Below are 27,554 nucleotides of genomic sequence, written 5' to 3'. Positions count from 1 at the left end.
GATACACATCAGACTAACAACTAGCAGTCATGTCAAATCTCTCTGGGACCTTGATAGGGAGGATCCTAGATTACTTGAGTCAGCTTGACTCACTCCAAGGCTTCCTTCCTAGCCTAACCCAAGAATACTTCTCTCTATTCCCCTAATCCACTCTAGGTCCTCACTATCGAGGGTTGATACTCTGCACCTTGTGAATTCACTTTTGTAAATCCACCAACTCACAAATCCACTAAATCTAACCAGACACCTTGTAGGGTTTTCTCTACCATGGATTATACCTACAACTTCTACCAAGTTGTTTTCCTCCTCATGCTTGGATCTTCTCTCCCTTTGATCCCATCTTTCTCTGGTTTGAGGCTAAAAGCCTAGACTCTAGTCTATCCTGCAAGTGATTCCTCTTGGTCACTGATACCTAGTTGGGCTATCATCAAGCTCACCTAGGGCCAGTCTACTGAAACAGTCGACGCCATTCCCTAGTCTACTACAAATAGAACTCTACTATACATGGCTAGCTCTTCTTGAGAACCTCCAATGGTCATGTGGATCCCACGATGGAGAATCAAGATAGAGCCATGTTGACAATTTCTTGTCACCAATAGAAAAACACAAACGAGAAAGATAACTTTATCTATAGAGCCGAGCTTGGCACGACTTCAAAATTGGAACTTACAAAACACAAAAAAGTACCATCTATTCTATCACACTGGCATTTTGATATTTAAGCCATTATTTAATTATTTCAAACAAAAATTGAACTCTGAGAAAGGAACTAGAAAATCATATTCAAATTGTTATTCAAAAGATGTTATTCATGGAATCAAAACCATCCAATTTTCCAACCTATCCAACCCTTTACAGAATGCACATTTGGTCTTTTATAGCCTCTACAACTTGTCATGAATCATCCCTAACAGACAAGATCAAACTCGACACAATTGGTTTCCTACTGTAACTATCTTTCAACCTCCATCGGGTCATCAGGTTAACACTGCAACACTTATCGGGACATCCGATGGCGTTTTACAAATCATTTATTTTCTTATCACGTCATCAGAGTAGGCTCAAAACACTTACTCTGATATCCAATGGCATTTTGCATATTGCGCACTTCCACATTGGTTTCCATCGGGTCATCGGGTTAGCATCAAGACAGTATTTCTGATGGCCGATGGTGCATTCCCTACAAAAAGCTTCCTTATCAGGTTGTCGCTATAGCCCCAAACATGTTATGTCGATGGCTGATGGTGTGCTCCAAGCTGCATGCTTTCCCATCGAGTCATCGAGTTAGTAGAAAACATGTCTTGCCGATACCCAATGGCTCCACTCCCAACTCACTCCACTCGCTCCACTCCATTGGCGACCTCATCGGCTCATCGGGGTAGGTGGAAAACACTTCCGTCGATAGCTGATGGCACCTCATTGGGTTATCAGGATAAGTATAGTCGATACATGTATTTTTCAAAAGAAGTCAAAATGCACTCCAAGCTCCAAACAGACAACCTAATGGACTAGAACTAGTCCTTATGCCAAAATTGCCAAAATTTGAAAAGGGTCTTTGCTCACCCTTAGGTGCTCCTGCGCCATACTCCCCAGACGAAAAATCAAGTCCCCCCTGGTGGCAACAAGGCGACATCAATGCCCAATCGCTTGAAATCAAATTCTGCAACCCAAGTGGCTTCGGCTTCAAGTAAGTTGTGCCACTAGATTAAGTGTTCCATATAAACGCCACGCCTCATTTGCTTTTGCACCCTAGAATCTAAAATTTGTTCTGCCTGTGGTTTCGAAATGGGTGGTACTGGAATATCACTGAGAGTAGTTTCCCCTTCTTGATTCGGTCCATCTGGCACTGCTACGGGACCTTTAAACTAAATCAAGTCTTGGACATTAAACACAGGGGATAATGCCAAATTTGTGGGTAAATCTACCTTATAAGCATTTGAGCCATACTTAGCCAAAATTTTGCAAGGACCCATTCTCCTCATCTGAATCTTACTAGGGACTCCCTTCTACAATATTTCCTTGTTCAGATGTACCATAACCATGTCTCCCACTGCAAATTGAATGTCCTTTCTCCTCTCATCTTCTTTAGCCTTAATCCTTTGCATAGCATCAATCAATGTTTTCTGCACTTTCTCATGCACCTCTTTCATAGACTGAGTGAAATCCTCTGCATGTCCACTTTTTCCTTCCAGGATTCTTAAATCTCTAAGTTCACAAACACTGCATGGGTGGAGTCCATAAACAATCTCAAAAGGACTCTTGCCTGTAGTTCTATTGACACTGTCATTATAGGAAAATTCTGCCTGTGGTAACACTTGATCGCATATTTGTCCATATTCTTTTGTCAGACACCTTAGAAGATTACCCAATACATGGTTAGTGTCCTCAGTTTGACCATCTGTCTGCGGATGATAAGCAGAACCAACAAAAAGGTTAGTTCCCAGTCTTGTCCACAGAGTTCCAAAAGTGTCCCATAAACTTCACATCCCTATCTGAAACTATGCTAAGAGGCAGCCCATGAGTTTTACCCTCTTTGAAAAATAATTGTGCAATGTAACTAGCATCATGAGTAGTCTTGCATGGAACAAAATGACTCATTTTACTAAACCGGACAACAATGACAAAAATACTATCCAGGCCAGTCTTGGTTTTGGTAAACCCATAACAAAATCCATGTTGATGCACTCCCATTGTCTTTTGGGAATTGGTAAAGGTTGGTATAGTCCACCATTTGAACTAGTACCCTTGGCTTTCTGACATACAATACACTGCTCCACATACTTCCTGATATCTTTATGCATTTTTGGCCAATAATAGAATCTTCAAGTGTTTTATTCAGACCAAAATGTCCACTAAGACTTCCATTATATTTGTCCTATATGAGATTTTCCCTCATAGATCCTCTTGGCACACATAACTAACATCCCTTAAACAAAAGACCACTCTACAATGTGTAATCTGCATACTGGCTATTGAAATGATTATTAAACTCACTGCATACCTTGTATACCTTAGAAAATTCTTCATCTTCTCTATAAAGCTACTTGAAACTCTCCACACCTATGCTCTGCAAAGTCACTTCTTGGACAATGAGAGGTTGCCTACTTAAGGCATCTACTACCTTATTCAGCTATCCCTTTTTGTGATTGATTGTGAAAGTATATTCCTTCAGGTATTATATCCATTTGATGTGTTTATTGCTCAACTTGTCTTGAGAATTGATAAAACTCAAGGCTTGGTTATCTGTAAACATGACAAATTCTTTGGGCAAAAGATAATGCCTCCACTTCCTAAGAGCTTGTACTAAAGCATAAAATTCTAAGTCATAGGATGAGTATATCTTCTTGGCATCATTCAATTTCTCACTATAGAATGCTACTAGTCTTCCCTCTTGGTTTAAAACAGCTCGTATAGCTATATGACTAGCATCACATTCTAGGGTAAACAATTTATCAAAACTTGGTAAAACTAGGATGGGTTGGGTAGCTATCCTCTTTTTAATCAACTCAAACCCCTGGTCGGCTTCTTTAGTCCACCTAAACTTAGTTTTCAACCCATCCTTAATTGTATCAAGAATAGGAGCACAAATTTCACTAAAACCTTGAATGGACTTCCTATAAAATTGGGCAAGTCCATGAAAACTTCTTACCTCAGTAGCAGTTTTTGGTGTAGGCCAACTCCATATTGCTTCCACCTTGCTAGGATCCATTTCCAAAGTGCCTTGAGATACTACAAAACCCAGATAAATGAGTTCTTGTTTCATGAATTCACATTTTTCAAGATTGATTGCCAACTGTTCCTCATGCAATTTCCTTAATACAATCTACAAGTGTTCAAGGTTATCTTCCTTTGTTCCGCTGAATATTAGGATATCATCCAGGTATATCACTACAAATCTACCTATGTAATCCTTCAACACCTCATTCATCAACCTCATGAAGTTATTAGGGGCGTTAGTAAGCCCAAATGACATAACTAACCACTCATATAACCCCTCTATAGTCTTAAAAGTTGTTTTCCATTCATCCCCTTCTTTAATCTGAATCTAGTGATAACCACTCTTTAAATCCAACTTAGTGAAATACTTCTCTTCTCCAAGACAATCCATTAAATCCTCAATTCTAGGGATAGGAAATATATATCTTATGGTGATTTTGTTTCTCGAGAATTAGTACATAATCTCCATTTACCTCCCTTCTTGGTTGCTAACACCACTGGTACAGCACATGGACTTATACTTTTTCTGATTAGACCTTGGTCAAGCAGCTCTTGTACTTGTCTTTCCACTTTCTTTTTTTTTTCAGGAGTCATCTAATATGCAGCCTTATTAGGCAATGATGCTCCAGGTATAAAGTCTACCTGGTGACTTACTGCTCTGGGAGGAGGTAGCATTGTGGGTGTTCCATCACTCACAATGTCCTTAAATTGTTCTAACAACTGTTGAACCTCTTTAGGTAAACCTTCTTGTTCAGTCTTCTTTTCTTGACTAGGTTTCACTAAGAGAGCATAATGTTCTCCATTTCCTTTCTTGAGATCTCTCAAAAATTATTTTCCTCCGGCCAACAACACTTTAGGACCACTAGTCTTGGTTCCTTCATCCTCTATCAAATATTGAATCCTATATGTCACCCCTTCCTTTGTGAATGCATAAGAATTCTTTTCTCCATCATGGATAGCCTTTCTATCAAATTGCCATGGTCTGCATAGAAACAAATGATAGGCATCCATGGGTAGAACATCACATAAAATTCTGTCAGAATATTTCCCAATTGAAAATTCAACCCATACGTGTTCATTTACTAACACTTGTTGTCTTTTATTCAACCATGTGACCTTGTAAGGATGACTATGTGGCATGCTACTCAACCCAAGTTTACTTACTACTTCTTCGGAGATGATATTGTCTGTTGATCCTGAGTCAATGATCACTTTACACACCTTACCAAGTATCTTGCACTTTACTCTAAAAAGAGACCTCCTCTGTTTTGGCTCTTCCTTAACCGGTTCCCTTATTAGTGCCCTTCTAACCATCAAATTCTCACCATTCTCTGAGTCAAGGTTTGCTTCAAGAGACTTCACACTACTAGAATCCTCTTGCACATAATTGATTCTTTTCTCTGAACATGATGAGGTTGCCTTCTCTGGACACCTATAGGAAGGATGACCAAAATTACTACAATGATAACACTTCATGTTTGCAAAGTATGAACCTCCACTAGAACTTCCAGATCTACCTCTGTTGTTGTTGTTATGACCTCTTCCTCTACCATAATTTCCTCTTCCACTAGATTCATTAATCTGCTTAGTCAATTTTGACTCTCCTTGTGATCTTACTTCACTTCCTTTGTCACTGTAGCTTCCTTTATAACCTTTTGAATCTCAGCCTCTACCTCTGCCTCTACTAGTGCTTTCATGTTTCTTCTTAATCTTTTCTTCTACTTTTAGGGCCAACTGATAACATTTGTGAATGGTATTTGGACTCAACAAACTTAATTCCTCTTGTATGTTCCATCTCAGACCATTAAGATATCTTGCTACTCTGATGGTTTCATCCTCCACCACTTTTGACCATAGACACAACTTCTGGAACTCTTCAGTGTAGGTACTTACATGTAACTCATTTTGTCTTAGGTTTTGTCTTTTCCTATGCAACCTCACTTCATAGTCCTCAGGAAGATAAGTCCCTCTAATTTTGTTTACCATCCCTTTCCAAGTAGAGATGGGGATCTTACCTTCTCTCTCTCTCTCATTTTGTATAAACTTACACCAAGTAACGATAGAACCTCTCATTCTTGACTTAGCCACTTTAACCTTTTGGGCCTCAATCACACCTTCACACTCAAAATTATTTTCCATACCTTCTATGCATTCCATTACCGACTCTTCTTCCATCTTGCCACTAAAAAATGGTACTCCTTCCAAAGACATTCCACTCATTGCCTTCAAAGCCTTCAAGAATGGTTCTTGATCAACAACATGGTCTGGGGCAAGGACCTCATCCTCTATTGCCAACATTTTACCCTTCTCATCTATCTTCTCAGTCACTTCCATTGTCTTGACTTCCATCACACCTAGTTTCTGCTCCAACCTTTTCTTGAGCAATCGGTTTTCTTCTTTTTGGTCGACGACCTACTTAGCCAATTTTGCATTGGTAACCATCTTTACTCCCTCTTCTGATACTAGATCATTCTTACACTCTTCACCCCAAATCTTTAACTTGCTCTAATACCAATCTGATAGGGAGGATCCTAAATTACTTGAGTCAGCTTGACTCACTCCAAGGCTTCCTTCCTAGCCTAACCCGGGAATACTTCTCTCTATTCCCCTAATCCAGTCTAGGTCCTCACTACCGAGGGTTGATACTCTGCACCTTGTGAATTCACTTTCATAAATCCACCAACTCACTAATCCACTGAATCTAACCGAATACCTCCCAGGGTTTTCTCTACCATGGATTATACCTACAACTTTTGCTAAGTTGTTTTCCTCCTCATGCTTGGACCTTCTCTCCCTTTGATCTCATCTTCCTCTGGTCTGAGGCTAATAGCCTAGACTCTAGTCTATCCTACAAGTGATTCGTCTTAGTCACTGATACCTAGTTGGGCTATCATCAAGCTCGCCTAGGACCAGTCTGCTGAAACGGCCGACACCATTCCGTGGTCTGCTACAAATAGAACTCTACTCTATAGGGCTAGCTCTTCTTGACAACCTCCAATGGTCATGTGGATCCCGTGATGGAGAATCAAGGCAGAGCCATGTTGACAATTATTTGTCTCCAATAGAAAAACACAAAACAGAAAGATAACTTTATCTACAAAGCTAAGCTTGGCACGACTTCAAAATTGGAACTTACAAAACACAGAAAAGTACCATCTATTCTATCACACTAGAATTTGGAGATTTAAGCCATTATTTAGAGTTTTCAAATGAAATTTAACTCTAAGAAAGGAACCAGAAAGTGGTATTCAAATTGTTATTCAATAGATGTTCTTCATGGAATCAAAACCATCCAATTTTCCAACCTGTCCAGCCCTTTACAGAATGCCCATTTGGTCTTTTATAGCCTCTATGACTTGTCATGAATCATCCCTAACAGACGAGATCAAACTCGACACAATCGGTTTCCTGTTGTAACTTTCTTTCAACCTCCATCGAGTCCTCGGGTTAGCACCGCAACACTTATCGAGACATCTAATGGTGGTTTACAACTCACTTGTTTTCCTATCAGGTCATCGGAGTAGCCTCAAAACACTTACTCCAATGTTTGATGGTTTTTCGCACATAGTGCACTTCCACATTGGTTTCCATCGGGTCATCGGGTTAGCATCAAGACAGTCTTTCCAATGGCCGATGGTGCGCTCCCCACAAAAAGCTTCCTTATCGGGTTGTCGGTATAGCCCCAAACATGTTCTATCGATGGCCGATGGTACGCTCCAAGCCGCATGCTTTCCCATCGGGTCATCGGGTTAGTAGAAAACATGTCTTGCCAATACCCAATGGCTCCACTCCAAACTCACTCCACTCCCTCCACTCCACTAGCGACCTCATCGGCTCATCGGGGTAGGTGGAAAACACTTCCATCGATAGCTGATGGCACCTCATCGGGTTATCGGGCTAAGTATAGCCGATACATGTATTTTTTAAAAGAATTCAAAATGCACTCCAACCTCCAAACAAACAACCTAATGGACTAGAACCAGTCCTTGTGCCAAAATTGCCAAAATTTGAAAATGGTCTTTGCTCACCCTTAGGTGCTCCTGCACCAGACCTTATGCTTTAGCGGGTCTACTCATCTGGGAAACTCTCTTCGATACCCATTGTCTCTTGGATTCCCTTTCCACATAGATATCATTGAGAGTCACACTGATGACTGTCCCTTCATTATCATTATCGTGTTGACTCATGTGGTCAAGCTAGCCTTAAATGTTTCTTCTTGATTTGATCAAGTCTAGCCAATAGATTCAATTTTTTTTTTAACTTATTGGGTTGACGAACTGATTTCTTGTTGATGCATTTCACCTTCTCCTTTTTTGGGGTGACTTTCATAGTAGGACTATCCTTCATGGTTTCACCTCGATGGTCTTATTCTTGCCAATCAACTTGCCTTGTCATGTTGTTTGCATTGGGTGACTTAACCCAATGTTTCTCTTTGTAGCTCTATCGGAATGACTTTCACTATCAGGTAGACTTCTGGGATCTCATCTTGACTTTGTAACTCTTGTTGTTGCCATCCTCATCAGAAAAAACTCTTCCTGTCAGCTTTCTAATGTCTTTAGTTCATCTAGTTGTTCACATCGGGTAGACACATCCCGATGTGTTCACTTATGTTCTCAATCAGTGTGACTTGTATAGTTGGGCCAACATTCTGGGTGTCATCTTGACTTCATAACTCCTATCGATGTCAAACTTAATCAGCCAAACTCTTCTCGATGATCTTCTTCCTTTGGTTCATCTTTTCTAATCATATCAGAGTGACTCAAACTGATATGCCTCCATGTTTTTCTATCAATATGACTTGCACTATCAGACTGATATTCTTCAAGTCATTTTGAAGACCATTATCACACTGATAGCTTTAGTCAACCAGTAATAACACATCAACAACAATCTCTTTGATGAGAAACACTATCAGCCTTATCGGCAAGAGAATAACTATCGGCAAAAGATCCAAGAAGTCACATCAAAGAGAAAAATCACTTTGTTGTCTTTAGTCAATCGACAACACTTATCAGCAATAGTCTCGTCGATCAGTTTGTCTTGACTTCTTACTAACATTGGGGTGACTCAACTCGATGTATCTCCCTGTAGCTCTATCAAAATAACTTTCATCGTAGGATTGACCACTAGGATCTCACACCACTTTTATAACTCACCCCGATGATCATCCATCAACTAGATTCTTCCTGATGTTCCTCTATACTCAATCTGTCACCATGAGTTAAGCCAATAACTTTTTCAAAACTGCCAAACGACATCAGCTTGACTCATCCCGATAGTCCTCCACCTATGAATGTGTATCAGCATGATATATGAAGTCAGGTTGACAACTTTGAGGTTACTCCAAATAAGATCATCACACCAATGTGTTTGTCTGTCTATCCATATGTCTCTCCCCGATGTCAGTGCAAGTTCATTTTCCACAACAATGACCTTCTATCGGTGCAACATGAGGAGGTCTTGCCAGTCATAATTTATCATATGTAGAGAATACGACTTCCAACACCAGTCAAACTCACACCGATGAATAGAAAAAATACTCCACAACCTTATCGGCAAGACACACTCCAATAACACTATTCTGCCCCATCATCAGCCAGAGTCATGCCAATCACATAGACCAAAGATACTTCAGAATTACTACGTAGATCGACTAGAGTCCCACTGATCCAATTGCCTGTAAAACTTTTGAGAGCCTTTCCTAGATCGACCAAAGTTACACCGATCAGGTCACCAAGAGAGACTTCTCCAACACTGCTCAGATCAGATAGATATCTCAGGGGTCTCACTGATACATGCATGTGATGCTAGTTTAAAAGACCATACTATGATCGATATGACTTAGTGGGGTCTTGCCGATATACTTGTTTTGTTGTTCTTACAACCCCAACTTTAGGACCTTCAAAAGGGACTTCATAGACACATCAAAAATGATTGTGGGAGACTGCAACATAACCATGTAATGTTACACCAATACTATCTCCATCAAACTAATCTCTGCAAGTCTCTCCACTACATCTTTATCCAATTTGATGTCTTTGCATGCCTTTGCATCTCTCTACAACTTCATCAACTCATCCCTACACACACACATGTTGAGATCAATGACAACTTCAATGCCAAAACTTTACATCATTCATATCCAAGCATGTGTGTGTGATTAGGGTTTTGTCATGTTCATGCCATTTCATACAACATATGTGATTACATTTAAGAAGTGAAGCATCATTATCAATCATTGTAGATCTGAGGTATATCCTTCCATTATTTATTTCAGTATTTATAAAATTTCATTCAAATTTGATTCCTCAACTAGTGTTTGACTTTGGCAAACCCCTATTCCCAATGTATTTCCCCTTATTTTTGTGTGCAAGAAATAGGTATAGAGTTGTGATCTTCAGAATTGACATTATTTGCAGAGACAAATCAATCCCCCTTCAATGTGCGAAAATTTAGGAGGATCATGGCGATGGGAACCATGGTCCCAACATTTTAGGTTCTCTTTAATGGATCAGATTTGAGTCTACGTACATTTCTCAGTTCCAAGTGTACAACTCAATCTCGCATCTGTGGCTTACTATTTTCTTATTTTGACCTTCATTTCTAGCACTTAATTTAAATTCAGCAATTCAATTTACAAAAGAGGACCCTAAATTAATCAATCCAATCAATATTCAATCTTATTCCTTTTTGATTTATGGTTGTTCATCTATTGGATTCCACCTCTTTTAAATATAATGGTCATCTTAAGCAAAAATTAGTGGTTTTCTCCTTCTAATGGTGGAAACCCTAGTTTTTCACCATTACATTTTGGTGAACCTGACGTCTTACACCTTTACTTCTGATCTATGTTCTTAGATTTGAGTGTTTATTCAATTTAAAATTCAAATTTTCATTTATAAGTTTTATTTCCTTGAAAAATTTAAAAATTTAGAGGTTAATTTCACTAAAACCCTAATTTTTAAATTCAAAATTAAGCTTGCAATTGTTTAATTTGAATTAATTATTTCAGATATGAGTGCATTTCATATATCACAATTCAAAATTTCACTTACAAGTTTAATTTCAAACTTAAATTTTAAAATTAAGCGATTAATTTCAAGAACCCTAATTTTTAAATTTAAAATTGACTTTGTGGGTTGTTTGATCTAGATTTTTAGATCTAAAGTATTTTTAATTTCAAATTATCATTTTTAAACTTAATTTCACATTCTTCAAAATTTAAATCCTAATTTCAAAAATTTATATATATATATATATAATAATAAAATCAAATATGTGGGTTGTCTAGCTTTACTCTAAATATCAATTTTTTCATTCATATATCTTATCAATTTACATATATTAAGAGGTTTTATATATAGAACCCTAATTTATTTTGATTAATTTGCTTGGATCTAAATTTGAATATTCATCATGGCAGTTAATGGATTTGATTTATTTGTTATTTCACATATGATTACATTGCTTTTTACCTACATTTATTATAATCATGTGTTGGATAATGGCTTCTTTCACTTCATGTTACTTCTTTTCAATTCATATCACTTGGACATATTGCATTTTTAGGGTTTCCAAGTTGCTTCATTTTCATCAATTAGATCTCAAAGCTTTCATCTATCATGTGCATTGCGCTATGGTGATGTTTTTGGGAAAATGTATTTCATATGTAGATCACCTAAAGTCTTTTATAGATCCCAATCCTAGAGATGTTAATGGAAAACTTAATACTTGTACCTCTCCTAGAGTATATAATAAAGAATAAGATAATACTCCTATCAATGATCTCTCTAATAGAGAGAAAGAATTGAAGAGCAATATGGCTTTTTCTTCTTCTCATATACATACTCTAGCACAAGGGGGGGAATCAAGATATTGGTATTTCCATCTCTCTAGATCCTACTTATTCTCTTAGAACCTATCTTATTCATCAAAACATTTGTAGAGAATATAATGTTATGCATTTTATTCATGATTTATCTCCCCACATAACATTACGTAAATATGATAGGTATCTTCCTTCTCAATCAACCAAAGAGGATGTGCATAATGAAAGAAACATAGAATCTCCTTCACAAGATATTCCTTCTTCATCTACTAATCCTTTCATTTCTTCTAAACATCGTTACACTACAAAATTAAAATAAATTTATTATAATGTTCTTCTGCCTTATCAATTAAATAATTCTTATAGGAGTGACTTCAACATAATATCAAAACAAGGTTCTAGATGACAAGGACTTGGAAAAACTAAACAAGGAATTAGAGTTACTATAAACCCTCCTACATAAATTAGTACATAAGGCCTAGGACATGATAATAAATCTCCTATGGATTACCTCCTTAGGATTCAAGACTTCAAATATCATCTTGCAAGACAAAAAAGACATTCATTCCCATAAAAGTGTCTCTTCTTCAAAAACTCTTTTTTGTTCATTTCATCAAACTCGTGATCATCATGCTAATGATTGTCTTGATTTTCAAAATGTAATCAAAGGACTTATTGATAGTGATAAAGTTAAATCATAGATGGTAATCCTTCTTCTTCTAATAATAACTCTTATCCTTGATCTCAAAATAATAAGCCTACACCTATTGATGTTCAAGAAAAATTGGCTACTAGAATCTTTTGGAACTTGAAGTATGACAAGAATGTTATTTTTCCCTTTGTGAAGTTTAGCACCAAGCATAAAGAAGGTAGTGCATATTTTCTTTTTCATCATGGTGGTTCTCATTCTCTTGGCAAGTGTAAAGCATTCAAGGAATTTGTTCAAGAACTGTACAATCATGCTCGTATATGTCTTTCAATAGATCTTTCTCTCTTTCTTGGTGAAAAGGTAGTGACTTATAACTCCTCTCACCTCATGTTGCTCCTCACCCTATGACACAATAAATTAACTTAATTGGGGGCTCTTTGTCATCACAGGTGGTGGTTTTTCAATTTCAAACATCTTGAGGTAGCAACATGATCCTCTTTTATCACTATCCTATCTCTTATTTTTAAGTTTTACCATTTCCTTTACGGATTGAATTATTCATAACTTGATGTCCTTGCTTGCATAGAGTTGTCCTTAACGTGAATGCATGTGTCTTCCTTGGCTAGGAACTATTCATTATTTGAAATGGAATGTCTCTTATGAATAATCTTTCCTAAGAAAATGTGTGATTCTTTCCCATAATCTATCCTTGTCTTCTTTCTTGGGGGGCAAGGATGGTATTTCCCTTTATCTTTCTATCTAAAGTGTCACTATTCCCTTTAGGGTTTGCATTTTTCATGTGTTGATATCCTTTCTTGCATGGAAGGGTATATCACTTTTGACTAATCCCTCCTTAGGAGAATCTATGATATTTCTTTCTCTCTCTCTCTTTGAAGATTACCACTTCTTTAGAGTTGTATTTTACATATACTAATGTATTTTCTTGCATTGGATATTTATTCATGTGAGCATATTGTGAATTTTCTTATGTTCAATCTATCTTTATAAGTGTAATTATTCTCATTATCCTTACACTTGGGGGGCAATAATCTCTCTCTCTCTCTCTCTCTCTCTCTCTCTCTCTCTCTCTCTCTCTCTCTCTCTCTCTCTCTCTCTCTCTCTCTCTTATTTTTTCTAAGGATTCACTTTTCCTTTGTTGAGTGGTGTTTGCTTATGATTTGATGTCATTCCTTGTATAAATTTGTTGTTCTCTCAAGGATTCTCTCTTATGCAAGAAGTGTAAGTCCCTGGTTACAACCTCTTCTTCACTTGTAAATGTACATCTATTATGAACTTATCCCTCACATTAAGTCAAAAGTGTGTTATCCTTAATCAGGAATCTCTTTCACCTAGTAATAGGAGGAAGGTATGAATTCTTGTTCCCCTTCTTTTCTTTGGTAGAAGATTCTCTATTTGTTCAAGAAAATCCTCTTGGAGGTAGATTTATTTTGAGAAAAGATCGCTTCTCCTCCAAGGATCATCTTCACACTTGTTGCAAGATATCTCTTTTTCAGATATGTTATCCTTTCTTATAAGAATATTCCCTCTGTAGCTTAGATTTATGAAAATTATTGCTTTAGGGATATCTCCTTGGTGTTGAAGGATAGGTATCCTTGTCTCTAAGCTTCCTTAAGACATCAACATAGACCTATGTTGACATCTTAAGGGGGGATGCCCATATTGCTTCCTTTGTACCATATTGTACCATATTTTTGCATATAACTTTTTGCATGTCTTAAACGGGGTGTTCACTCTTGAATCTAGAGGAAACAAACTCTTACACGAGATACTTCATGCCCAAAACTAGACGCGGCATTTGATATATGTCTTAGACGGGGGTATACATTCCTGAAACTAGAGAAAACAAACTCTTACATGGGATGTCCTCAAAACTAGGCATGTATATGTCATTCACCTCTTGGCATTTACATATTCGCCCCTTGGAATTTACATATTTGCCCCTTGGAATTTGCATTTACATTATATGTCTTAAACAAGATTATGCATGCTTGAAACCAAAGGAAAGAAACTCTTATACAAGGTTATATATACTTGAAACCAAAATTCACTTGCACACATGCACGAGGATGAGTGGAACTAGTGGAACATGGTTAGACTATTCTTACTCTCCTTCCCAACATCGATCACCTAGAAAACATATCTAGGGGTGAGGTATCTATATTATCCTTTTTCATCATTCTTCTCATGAATCATCTAGAAAAACACATGTAGGGTGTATTCATGCTCTCTTTGTTTCCTTCTTCTCATGTGCTCATAGCTTAGCTATTTGTAGTTCATGGATGATGTGTTCTTTTCTCTTTTATGTGATAATTTGTGTTCTTGAGATGCCATTTTTCAAGAATGATAGTTGTTGAGACATTTTGATATCGAGGTCTCTTCATCTAGTTGACTTGAGGTCTTGTTTTTAGTCTTTAGCTTTTGTTGTGTCTTTTTGTGCCTTTTGCCTTTGTTTGTCTTTTTGTCTTTGTTTGATTTTATTTTTTTGACTTTTTTTGTCTTGTTTTATGTACCCTTGCATATGTTTGAGTGAGTTAAGATCCTAATATTGGGGGCTTGGTTCCTCAAAATTAGTGATGTCTTATACTCCTTGTGATTTTGTTTTGTATTGCTTCTCTTCTTTATTTCTCTTTCTTCTACTTTACTGTGAGTATTTGCATAAGCTCATACTCCCACTAAAGTGGGGGCTAAATGTAGCATCTTAAATTTTACCCCCTTAAAATTTAACCATATTTGGGGCCTTCACCTTAGTGTTTGCATCACTATACTTGGCTAAGACCCATTTATGCTTGCATCATGCAAACATGGTCTTAATATTGCATTGCCCCTTTATCCTAGCCCCATATTAGGGTAGGACTAGAGCGTGGTGCCTTGGTCCTCACTAGGACCATGGTACCATGCCATGGTCCTCCCTAATTGGGTCCCATTTTAAACCCTTTTCGCCATCTCAAATTTGAGCAGGAAACCTTTCTTCATGTTGGCATATGTCAAAAAATTAACATGATTTCTCAACGAACAAGTATATAAGGAGGCTTTCCCCTCTCAATTTGATATACATTCATAAGATGGTGAAATTGGGAGCACAAAAAATCAAGCATTCAAGTATTCAAGCATTCATCATCAAGAATTTTTAGAGGTCTTCAAGGCTACATATTCTTCATCTATCTATTGTGGAGCAAATTTACATCATTCCTATGCAAGCATGTGTGTGTAATTAGGGTTTTATCATGTTCATGTCATTCCATACAACATATGTGATTACATTCAAGAAGCAAAGCATCATTATCAGCCATTGTAGATCTGAGGTATATATTTTCATTATTTATTTCAGTATTTGCAACATTTCATTCAAGGTTGATTCCTCAACCAGGGAAATGACTTAGGTAAACCACTATTCCCAACCTATTTCCCCTTCTTTCTATGTGCAGGAAATAGGTACAGAGCAGTGATCTTCAGAATTGACATTATTTGCAGAGACAAATCAATCCCCCTTTAGTGTGCAAAAAGTTCATAGGACCATCGCGACGGGCACCATAGTCCTGACATTTTAGGTACTCTTTTGAGGATCAGATCCAAGTCTGCATTCATTTCTCACCTCCAATTGTATAGTTCAATCTAGAATCTATAGCTTACTATTTTCATGTTTTTACCTTCATTTCTTGCACACTATTTAAATTCAGCAATTCAATTTACAAAAGAGGGCCCCAAATTAATCAATCCAATTAGTATTTAGTCTTAATCCTTGCCAATTTATGATTGAATCTATTAGATTCCTCCTCTTTTGAATGTAATGGTCATATTAAGCAAAAATTAGTGGTTTTCTCTCTTTAATGAAGGAAACTCTAATTTTTCACCATTACAATTGGATTCACAATTGAGCACATCTATTTAAGCCCAACCCCTCTCTCATTTCTACCATCTAGCATTTTAGTTTATCTTTACACCCATGGATTTCTTGTTTTCTCACACTCTAGATTTCACACCATTTGCATTTGAATCTTTAAAATCTGTGTTTCCTCATAGCCTTTTGTGCATGTGCTTCTGAGAGGAATATAGGAGGGCAATGGAGTGAGTATTGTGTTTGCATGCATGTGTTTCTAGATTAGATATTTGTATTTGCATGTGTGTGTGATTTAAAGGATCTCTATTGTTGATGATCTTCATTTGGCATGCCCAGTTCTTTTCAGTTGATTTGTTGATTTGATTTTTCTCTTGATAGAAGTTTCTAATCATAAGAGATAACACATTGATATGTTGATTTGTCAAATAGTTCACGCCTTTGTCCATGTTGTCTTTCCTGCAATCTATCAAACACCTCATTCTGCTAAACAGTTCAGACGTATTGTCTATGTTTCTTGCATGCATTAGAATCGTTTCAAACTATATTTTGTAATGTTTGCATACCTTGAGACCATATTTCTTTTGCACATTCTATCAAACAATTAGCGTCCCTTTTCATTGCTCCCACACACTCCCATCCTCTCATGCCTTGTCTATGCTTCACATTTTGCATGCACATCTGCCAAAACAATCCCTGTGCCCGGTGGTCTTCATCCACGTTTTGCATTTTAACCATATATTTGGCATTTGTTTGAATTGAAAAAAAAAAGTATGATAAAATCCATCTTCTGCATTCTCTGCAATCATAGTCATTTTTTTTCCAAACTGAATTAAAAAAAAATTGTCAGGAATTTGCGTGGTTGTTGCCTTGGTAGGCTCCACGTATGATTTAGTAAATTTCCTGTTATTTAGTTTAGGTTTTTTAATTTTAAGTTTAGTTTTAGATTTTTTTTATTTTAAACTTAGTTTAGATTTTTTAATTTTAAACTTAGTTTAGTTTAAACTTAGTTTAGATTTTTAATTTTTAATTTAGTTTAGATTTTTTTTAGATTTAAAATGATTAATTTAGATTTTAATTTGTTAATTTAGTTTTAGATTTTATTTTTAATTAGTTTTTAATTCAGATTTTAGATTAGATTTTTGATTTAGATTTTATATTAGAATTTAATTTAGATTTTAGATTAGATTTTTTAATTAGATTTTAGATTAGTTTTTTAATTTAATTTTAGATTTATTTTTTAAATTTACCTTTTGATTAGATTTTGTTAATCATTTTTAAATTTTAGATTTTAATTTTTGTTTTGTTATTGAGTTTTTAAATTAGATTTGAAATTAGTCTTATTTTTTTTGGCTTGCATCTTGTGCAGGGTAACCATTCTAACTTATGAAAGATCACATCTTGAAACTAATGACGTTGTTTGATGTAGGACATCTGTCGAAGAACTTGTGATTTGAAACTAATTGTCTAATTTCTAGATTAGATAGCATTTCATTTTGGTGCTTTAAAATTAATCAGTTTCTTTTGTGTTTTGAGCAATAGGCTTTTTGTGTTTTACCATTTAGAAGGTCTACGTCCTGAGACACCCTTAAGGTTCGGTGGGACAAAACGACCCAAGTGGTAATGAGCCTAAGTCCAATCCCTTCCAAGCAACTATAAATATATGTGTTTGTGAGGAAACTTGCAAGCAACAGGTATCGATGTGTCATACCAATATTTATCTCCCCTAAGACCCATAGTGGTGCGTAAAACCCACAAGGATTGGGAGGCCTCTTAATTCTAGCAAAATGTTGCATGTATGGCCACCTGAATGGATGCCCTTACTAGAAATTCATTGTTTTAGCAGCCAAAAACTTTCTTTTTTCTAGCGTAGGAGGTCAGACCTCTGAGGTCATCCCACGCTCACAATTCAAAGTAGAGATAGAAAATTCCTCTACATCTTCGGGTCTTTGGGGAATTCAAAGTTTGGTATGATCGATAAGTGAGTGTCATGGTGGGGGAGCTAGTGCTACCAAACTTCTAAGCTATTCTCTTTGAATAAGTGTGGTTTGGATTAATCTGAAGTGGGAACCCAACAAATATTGTCTCAGCAAGCCTAGGACTTGTACTTGAATGTGTTTTTATTGCAAACATAAAAAAAAATGTTGTCATGTTTTATGTGTGTTCAAAAATAAACATTTCCAATCATAATCAAACATCACACCTAAAAATCTTAACATTGAAACTGCGCCTTGTGAATCTCCAATTTTATCCCGTAGTCAAACAGTGCAAATGTCCACATGATTTCTCTTGTACCCAAATTATCTCGATTACAATATCTTTCACACATTAATTGTTTTCTCTAAATCATTGTAGATACCTAGTTGATGACGTGGCTAGTGAAAAATCTAAAATCTTACATCTGCGTCGTTGTAATTCTCAAACCCATGTAGGCTTCATTGCTTACAAGCCAATGCAAGAAAAGTAAAAGATGCTCAAAGCCATATCAAAAGATGAAAAGAATGAGTCTAAAAAGAAAATATCAAGAAAATAAGAGCAAAAGAATGAGTTGGAATGCAATATCAAAAGCTTGGCTTTGGGAACATGCGAGGAACTCCATCGGGTCTATGCATGCCTAACCATAAATGGAACAATATTCGCGAGATTATAGTAATAACCTCATTGGGGCTATAGAATATACTAGCAGGGAGGCTTCATCCAGGATGCTTTTGGAGTTACGATACCTCACATAGCTAGTCACGTAGGATTCTAAGGGTCGCCAATGGTCATAAGAGTTGGAATAAACCCAAGTGCACACACATAGGCAATCGAGGATAAAAGTCTCAAGAGTCAATAAAGGATCCTTCTTCTTCTCTGAATACAAATCCTAATCATTTGGTTGTGATAAATTGAGTCATCTAAAGGTTTTTCAGAATGGATTAAATTCTTATCTCTGAAATGTTCTACAACCTCAATTCCATTGGCATATGAAACAATGATAAACTCGCACAATTTCCCTTGTTCAAACAAAAATTTATCTTCATTTTGCATCAACTTTGCATAATAAGAGTATTTATGTCATGATGCATGGTCAGTAATCATCACGTTAAGTACCTAGTCTATAAATAAAGCATGTATTATTGTCAGTTACATCATACGAGTTGGTAGATCGGGGGCACTAAGGTAAAAAAACAATCATAAAAATTAAAAAATGTCCTAAAAAAATCCTAAAAATCATTAAATATCCTGAAAAATAACAAAATATAATTCAATAAAAGCAACAAATGTACTCCTGACCTCACAAAAAACAACACATCATGCATTCATTATTGGGGCATAAACACATTTGCATCTCATTAATTTTGCATGTACAATCATCTATGTTACATTATAGCTACATATAGAACATTTCATCATCATTACATATAGAATCATTTATCACATAATTACATTTATACACTAGATTGCATTGTAATATTGCACATAGCATAATAACATCATCACATCATACATCATATAAAGCATACAGAAAATGCATAAGATCATCATTATCCACCACATTGTTAGTGTAGATTTTTATTTTCCTAGTTGGGTTTATTATTTTCTTTTTTCCTAGGTTTTTCCTACACTTTAATTAAGCTTGCTTAGGTTAATAAAGCATTTTTACTTAAGACAAGTGGGTATTGAGGTGTCGGCATGCTATGAGGAGGTGCATTGACTATGTTTAGACCATCATGTTGGTCTCTCCTCATTGGTCGGTATTGCCACCTCCACCCCTCACTCGAGTCTATATAAACATGCTACCTTGCTTGTATTTTCATTATTGAATATTGGGAGATTTCTCTTGATGCCATTTTTTCGTTGAGCATTCACATCAAGTTTCTCTACTATTGTTATTTTGTCCATTTTATTTCCAGTATTTTGTTCTAACTCTTTCAATTTGATTCTGGTTTAAATTTGTTTTCTCATATTTTAACACACATCACGTCATAACAACAACATCATGAAATCATACATCACAAAATAATAGAAACATGCATATAGGAATCATATAACACATCATATAGAGCATCGCCAAAACTACATCGCATATATCTCAAAAAAAAATGTGTGTCAGAGTATAACAATCTACACATGGCTCAAAGGCTCAATCAAGTCTCAACCAATACTACTCCTATCAAGAGCCTATCCACTAGATCCTTCTCCTCAGTGTCCTGGTGGTGGACGAGGTGGTCCCATGACACCCTTTCTACTAGTGTCGTGATTGTGATCGTGATCTACTTCATGACCTATATTCTCTATAGCTCTTAACTCTTTGACTTTTAGGAACCGCATCCTCATAGTGATGTCGCCAATATAATGCCTTCTATGTAGCATCAAATAGATCATCGACAAAATTATAAGCCTCTATCTCTAGAGAAAAATGTTACTAATATGCCTCGATATAAAGTTGATCTCTTCTAATAGAATCATCCCTCTCACGGCAATATAAATTCCTTTTTGCCATTACTAAATCTTTCTCTATCCAAAGACTATCTCTCTCTTCTACAAGGCCATCCCACTCCTCCACCCAAGCCTCCTGCTCCTGCATATACCTAGCCCTATCTTCCCTCCTATGATGTCAGTCGACACCTAAGGCATTTTGTAAGCCCTATATCTGGCCCCCAATGGCCTAAGGATCTAGAATCTACGCAACATCCTCGCCAATAGGAACATCCTCCAACTCTGGCATCTCTTCATCTCCTCCATGTTTTCCACCTACATCACCACCCTCATCTCCTCCCACTCGCATCTAATCATCCCTACTATCACTATCCTCATCACCATTATCGCTCTCTGAGCTAGATGATCTAGAAGAAGACTCATCATCATCTCCATCTGATTTCATATCCCCTCCAATATCCACCTCAGTATCCTCCTCTCCCCACCCTCCTCTCCTCCCATCTCTCCCTCTCATAAGATCCTACCCTCCAGCATCACCCCCTCTATCTCCTCCTCTTACAACATCATTACCCCCATCATCCCCCCACCATCTCAGATGATGATCAATGTGTCTTATTGTTGGTACTACAGGATTGGGCAATGGAATAGGACTATGAGTTGTCCACCAGATGACATACTATGCAGTCGTACCTAGATTAGAAACTCCTATGGCCCAACCCCACTACATTGGTCATAAACTATTAAACTTGGCATATGCAACATGACGACTAATGCAATCCCCCCAATCTGAAACCTCTCATGTGATCTCGCAAAATAATCAATCACCTCTGGCACACCTTACACTTCTACAAACTATCTCAAAACTTGATCTAGAAGATGCACATCTATGATTTGTTGTGTCATGACTATCCTCCCAATAAGATATCGCTACTGTCAGTAGTAAGGAATATGTTGTCCGTCATTTGCCCATCTGGGGGAATCCAAATAAAGTCTCCAAGTAAATTTCTATAGAACATCAATCACATGGTACCAATATAAAGTGTTCCCTATGCCTCTATGACGGATAGCACCTATGTACCTATAATTCTATTGTTGCTTTGCATGTAACTATACATGAACCACTAGACAAGAAATAGCAATATTCTCTCATGCCCAAACCTTCAAGTGCATGATGCCATAATTGATGGATCGATATCCTAAGTACACAATTGTATGCATCTAGTAATATAACATTGCAACCACACAAGGTCCCCAAGCATATACTCATCCCTCTCCAAGCATACCTGCTAATACCCTGCCCCAACCCACCGAGAATCCATGATTCCACTAATCTAAAACCAATAACCCTACTATCAAATTGTCCATAACAATGGTTAGATCATCATACTCTCAGCTTAGATGATCCCAATTGATCTTGTAGAGTGCCTCAATACCAATCTCATATTCTCCACACTCATAAAACTTGCATAGAGATTCTATCCTTTCCCTATAATAATACACACCTCTCTCTCTTTCTGGATCGATATGTGTAGAATCCTCCACACATCCTCAAGATTTAATTATTGACAAGTGGAAGGAACAATTCTTTGTATGCCACCTCTCAACAAGGATCGTGATCAAACCCCTATTGGTTGTAACCTTAGGGAGATATAGAATGTTGTATAAACCAACTTGGAGAAATGGAACTTGATCATCATTAGTTTTCTCATCACACAATGCAAGGCCCTTAGGCCTATTCTATCAAGCACCAAGAAAGGAGAAAAACTCCTGCAGTAACAAACAAATCAAGCATGATTCAATACAAAAACACAATATGCTTGATTATGAGATCAATTGCCAAAGAAACAATAACAAATATTGCTAATTTTACAAATGTGAAACAAATAAGTTTTATACCAGTCAAATGTCAAATAGTTAACACAATTGTGAAAGAGTCACATCACATGCAAAGTACTCAACCCGATTGTGAAATTGTTATCACACTTATGAAAAATAAATCTGTTAGAATCAAAGATCATAGAGAGGGAGGGGGTGAATCAGTGATCTACCAGAAATCAAATCCTCAAACGTATTCTTTATCCATTGGTTAGAAATGCATAACAAAAAAGAATATAAACATACAATAAAGAATACACAAATCCACAACACCAAAATTTTTACTTGGAAACCTGGAAAGGGAAAAAACTACAATGGGGATGGAACCCACAATATTCATATACTATGGCCAAGTGTACATAAATATTACATAGATGGGGAATGCACTTGCATTCAGGCTCGCTTCCTAGAGCTCACTGGTCAATTACAATTGCTTGAAAGGCTACAACCTTTAGGGAAGTCTCACTGACTTACAATTTGATTAGAATGAGAAAATATAATGAAATGAACTCTTAATTAGCATCTAACCATGAAAGAATGAGTTATGTTTAAGCATTGAATCTCTGACTGTCTTTGCTCTATTGAATACTTTGTTTCTGTCTCTGTCAGCTACCAATTGGTCTGAAAGAAAAGTGTGCACATGAAACTGCACTCAATCACACCAAAATCGATCACCACACTAATAACACACCAAAAATCAATCTTATATATCCGGTCTTAACACAAAATCAATCTCCTTCAAGTCGGCTTCAAGAAGTATAATGTGTAGCTTCAAGTCGACTTCAATCTTGAACAAAACATAGCACCAGACCAAAAATTTATAATCACACACTTCCTAAGGGTCTTCCCAATCATTGAGATCACAAAAATAATCACCAAAAACACCGCAATCATCAGAAATCATTCTGGATCAAAATATTGTTGAAATACCCCATTTTACCAATTAATTACCTACCGGTTAACTCCATCGTCGGGATAAGATGAATCACAACTACTAGATCGAATCACCAAGAAGAGTTTCCATCAATGACAACCCTAAACAAATATGCAACTACCAAAAATCATCTAAAATCACCGGATGAGTATCAATTGCCAACAATCTCCCCCTTTGGCATTGATGGCAACACCTATGAAAAATGGCTAAGTGTTGAAACCTATGAAACCTATACACTGGATGAAAGAATAAAAGAATTCTAATGAATAAAAGAATTTTGAAGCTCTCCCTTAGATCAAGAATCTTCATCACGGAACTGTACACTCTATACACAATTAGTCTGTATATTTCTCACCTCATCTCTCCCCCTTTGATAGCAATGCAAAAGATGGGGTGCTGCCCAAAATTGATATACAGATGATAAAACATTTTACAAATACTTGAAGAGGCCAGCATAAGTAGTCTTCAAAGATCCCAGGTGAGTATCCCACCCACTCTTCAGGTTATCCAAAACTATGATAAATGCATTAAATATTGTAGCATGAATTTCTAATTCTCTCAAATCTGATGGTACAGGTCAAGTCATTTTCTTCATATAGTTTGCCTTATTACTTAGCATGGTATCTAGCCAGATGGCAATTAGGTTCTGGAGTTCACCCACTTTCCTCAAAACTTTCTCCTTATCAGCTTGAAGGCTTGTGATATGATCATTTAAGGCTATAATCTGTCCTTCAATACTTATGGTTAATATTACATTAAGGTCAAAATATTGTGAGATACTAGAAAGCTTTCCCTGGCAGCCACGTATTTGTTTATCAACATCAATAGTGAATTTGGGCAAAATAAGACAAGATTTATATAATTTACCAGCTTCTGCCAATGTGTCAGAAATAGTTTGCAATCTCTTATTCAACATTACCCTATCATCTTCAATCATTTTCAGGAGTGTATGTTTTCTAACTTCCTTAAATTTGTCCAAAACTTTCTGAGTAGACGTCTTTTCCAAGGAATCAAAATTGTTATTTACATTGTTAATCAACTGTAATAATTTACCGGAGGGGTTGTTATTTGAATCTAATTGTACATTGGAAGCCACCTTCTGCAAAACATTTATGGACGTCAAAATTAGCTTTTTGTCTTCATTTTCTAATTTTACCAAATCTTGACTGGCTTGAGTTTACACTGTAGCAGCAAGCATAAGCTTCTATGCAGGAGACATTTTCCCAAGATCAACTGATCTGTAATGTCCCCACTTTGAAATAGAATTTATTAATAAATGATAATAATAAAATTAAAACATTAAAAATTAAATTAAAATATAAAATAATATAATTAAATATGATTATTAAAAAATTAATTAAGTTAATGAAAAGTCAAAAGACATGAAAGGAAAAGTAGTGACTCCCTCAACAATGAGATACAAAAGGGAGAAGAGAACCTCATTTGAGAGGGGGGATAATTTGGAAATGAGAAGTGTAGATTTGATTTAAATAATAAGTGCACATCTGATTATGTAAGGTTGTGTCCTTTTCAAAGGGTAGAAATAATGAAGATTTGCACTCTTTCAAAGGGTGCTAATGGTGAAAGGGTATGTCTCTTGCCAAAGGGCATACATGATGAACAGGTGTGACCTCTCCCTCAAATTGAGAGATATAAAGGAGAGGAAATCGTTGAGGAAAAATCACATCTGGACTTCTGTCTGAATATACGTTGCTCTAATCACTAGCCATTGGTTGACATCCACTGCATATGATTTCCTTAGGCTGGGAATATGTGTCTGGGATCAGTTTACAGGAATTTCATTGTGATCCTGCCAAGGTACACATAATTTACACACAAATATATATTTAATCCATAATACAACAAAATACAACATTAGTAATTTAATTCATGATTACTAGAATAAACCGTAAAGGGGATATCAAATATATCAGTGTTTTAATAAAATCGCAATAATTCAATAATTAGTTTCTTATCTATGACACATGTATGAATCCAAAACTATGTATTCTTTATCAAACAAACTCTTATCTGTAACTAGCAAATAAACAAGTTAGAACAATTAAACAAGACAAAAACAAATTGTTAATCCTTAATATGAATGTAGTCGGAAGGTTGTATGAATGAATAGGGAAAGGCCTGTGTAAAACCATCGGGTGTCTATCCCAAGATGGGTAGAGATCAGCGACCCATGTAAGACCTTGAGGGTGTCATCCCAAAATTAGGCCTGGGATTGGATCCAAAACCCTGAGGGAGTTGTCACGCTGAGGTATCAAAGCGTCCTATTCAAGATCATAATCCTTTCCAAACTTACATTTGTAGTAAGGTTTTTAAGATGAACTCCATCGTGATGTTAATTTCTATTTCTATTTCTATTTTCTTTGAGAATGTTGGAATTATGATGTATTCAGTGGTTAAACTTACTTGGGGATATTACAAATGGTATCAGAGCTATGATCCTACCATCCTACAAGGTAAAGATGAACCATTGAATCATTCTATTAAATACGAAGAAATCTGACAATACATGTATTCACGTGTATGCTTCGTGTTTGCAATTATCCATGTGTATGCTTCGTGTTTTTCATGTGTATGCTCTGTGTTTTTTATTCATATTGGTAGATGACTTAGTTTGAGAAAGTTAAAATTGGCATTGCTTGAGGACAAGGAAATTTGGGAGGGGTGGACTGTAATGTCCCCACTTTGAAATAGAATTTAATAATAAATGATAATAATAAAATTAAAACATTAAAAATTAAATTAAAATATAAAATAATATAATGAAATATGATTATTAAAAAATTAATTAATTTAATGAAAAGTCAAAAGACATGAAAGGAAAAGTTGTGACTCCCTCAACAGTGAGATATAAAAGGGAGAAGAGAACCTCATTTGAGAGGGGGGATAATTTGGAAATGAGAAGTGTGGATCTGATTTAAATAATAAGTGCACATCTGATTATGAAAGGTTGTGTCCCTTTCAAAGGGTAGAAATAATGAAGAGTTGCACTCTTTCAAAGGGTGCTAATGGTGAAAGGGTATGTCTCTTGCCAAAGGGCATACATGAAGAGGTGTGACCTCTCCCTCAAATTGAAAGATATAAAGGGGAGGAAATCGCTAAGGAAAAATCACGTCTGGACTTCAGTCCAAATATACGTTGCTCTAATCACTAGTCATTGGTTGACATCCACTGCATACGATTTCCTTAGGCTAGGAATACATGTCTGGGATCAATTTACAAGAATTCCACTGCGATCCTGCCAAGGTACACATAATTTACATAAAAAAAAATATTTAATCCATAATACAACTAAATACAACATCAGTAATTTAATTCATGATTACTAGAATAAACTGTAAAGGGGATGTCAATTATATCAGTGTTTTAATAAAATCACAATAATTCAATAATTAATTTCTTATCTGTAACACATGTATGAATCCAAAACTATGTATTCTTTATCAAACAAACTCTTATCCATAACTAGCAAATGAACAAGTTAGAACAATTAAACAAGACAAAAACAAATTGTTAATCCTTAATATGAATGTAGTCGGAAGGTTGTATGAATGAATAGGGAAAGGCTTGTGTAAAACCATCGGGCGTCTATCCCAAGATGGGTAGAGATCAGCGACCCATGTAAGACCTTGAGGGTTTCGTCCCAAAATCAGGCCTGGACTTGGATCCAAAACCCTAAGGGAGTCGTCACGCTGAGGTATCCAAGATCATAATCCTTTTCAAACTTACATTGGTAGTAAGGTTTTTAATTTGAACTCCGTCGTGATGTTAATTTCTATTTCTATTTCTATTTGCTTTGAGAATGTTGGAATTATGATGTCTTAAGTGGTTAAACTTACTTGGGGACATTACCATCAAGATTGATCGGAATCTGAGGTGGGATCCCTATAACCAAAGGAGTGGCAATTATCGGATCAGCTATGCCTTTACCCTTGTCCACCTTAGTTACCTCAGCTTCTCCTAACACAACATCCTTCTTCTCTCCCTTGTCCCCAATATCAGTCTGTTGAATCACAAGGGCTGCAGAGCTATCTGTCACCGGAGGATTGTCACTGGTCTCAGCATCAATTATGGTATTTCCTTGGTCTTCTGGTTGATCTTCAGACTGAGTCTCAACCTTCTGACTTTCAGAATCACCTTGCTTATCTTATGGCTGAGATGGTTTAAATGGATCTTTGTACAGAGGGTCATTCTGAATAATTTTTTTCCATATTTCCTCTGTCTCTTTCCTTACCTCCTCAAAATTCCCAATCAT

The 27,554-nt window shown here is 36.4% G+C and overlaps 1 protein-coding gene across 1 annotated transcript; it reads right to left on the bottom strand.

The window, feature by feature from the left end:
• Positions 1-1,700: 1,700 nt before the first annotated feature.
• Positions 1,701-27,554, bottom strand: LOC131860352 (uncharacterized). The gene is made up of 4 exons (XM_059214748.1): positions 27,534-27,554; positions 27,139-27,419; positions 2,034-2,445; positions 1,701-1,865 (listed from the first exon to the last, which is right to left on the bottom strand). The coding sequence occupies exons 1-4, from the start codon at positions 27,552-27,554 to the stop codon at positions 1,701-1,703; spliced, it is 879 nt and encodes a 292-aa protein (XP_059070731.1).

Source organism: Cryptomeria japonica, chromosome 11, assembly GCF_030272615.1.
Source record: "Cryptomeria japonica chromosome 11, Sugi_1.0, whole genome shotgun sequence".
NCBI classification, from domain to species: domain Eukaryota; kingdom Viridiplantae; phylum Streptophyta; class Pinopsida; order Cupressales; family Cupressaceae; genus Cryptomeria; species Cryptomeria japonica.
This window is presented reverse-complemented; position numbering and strand designations above follow the sequence as displayed.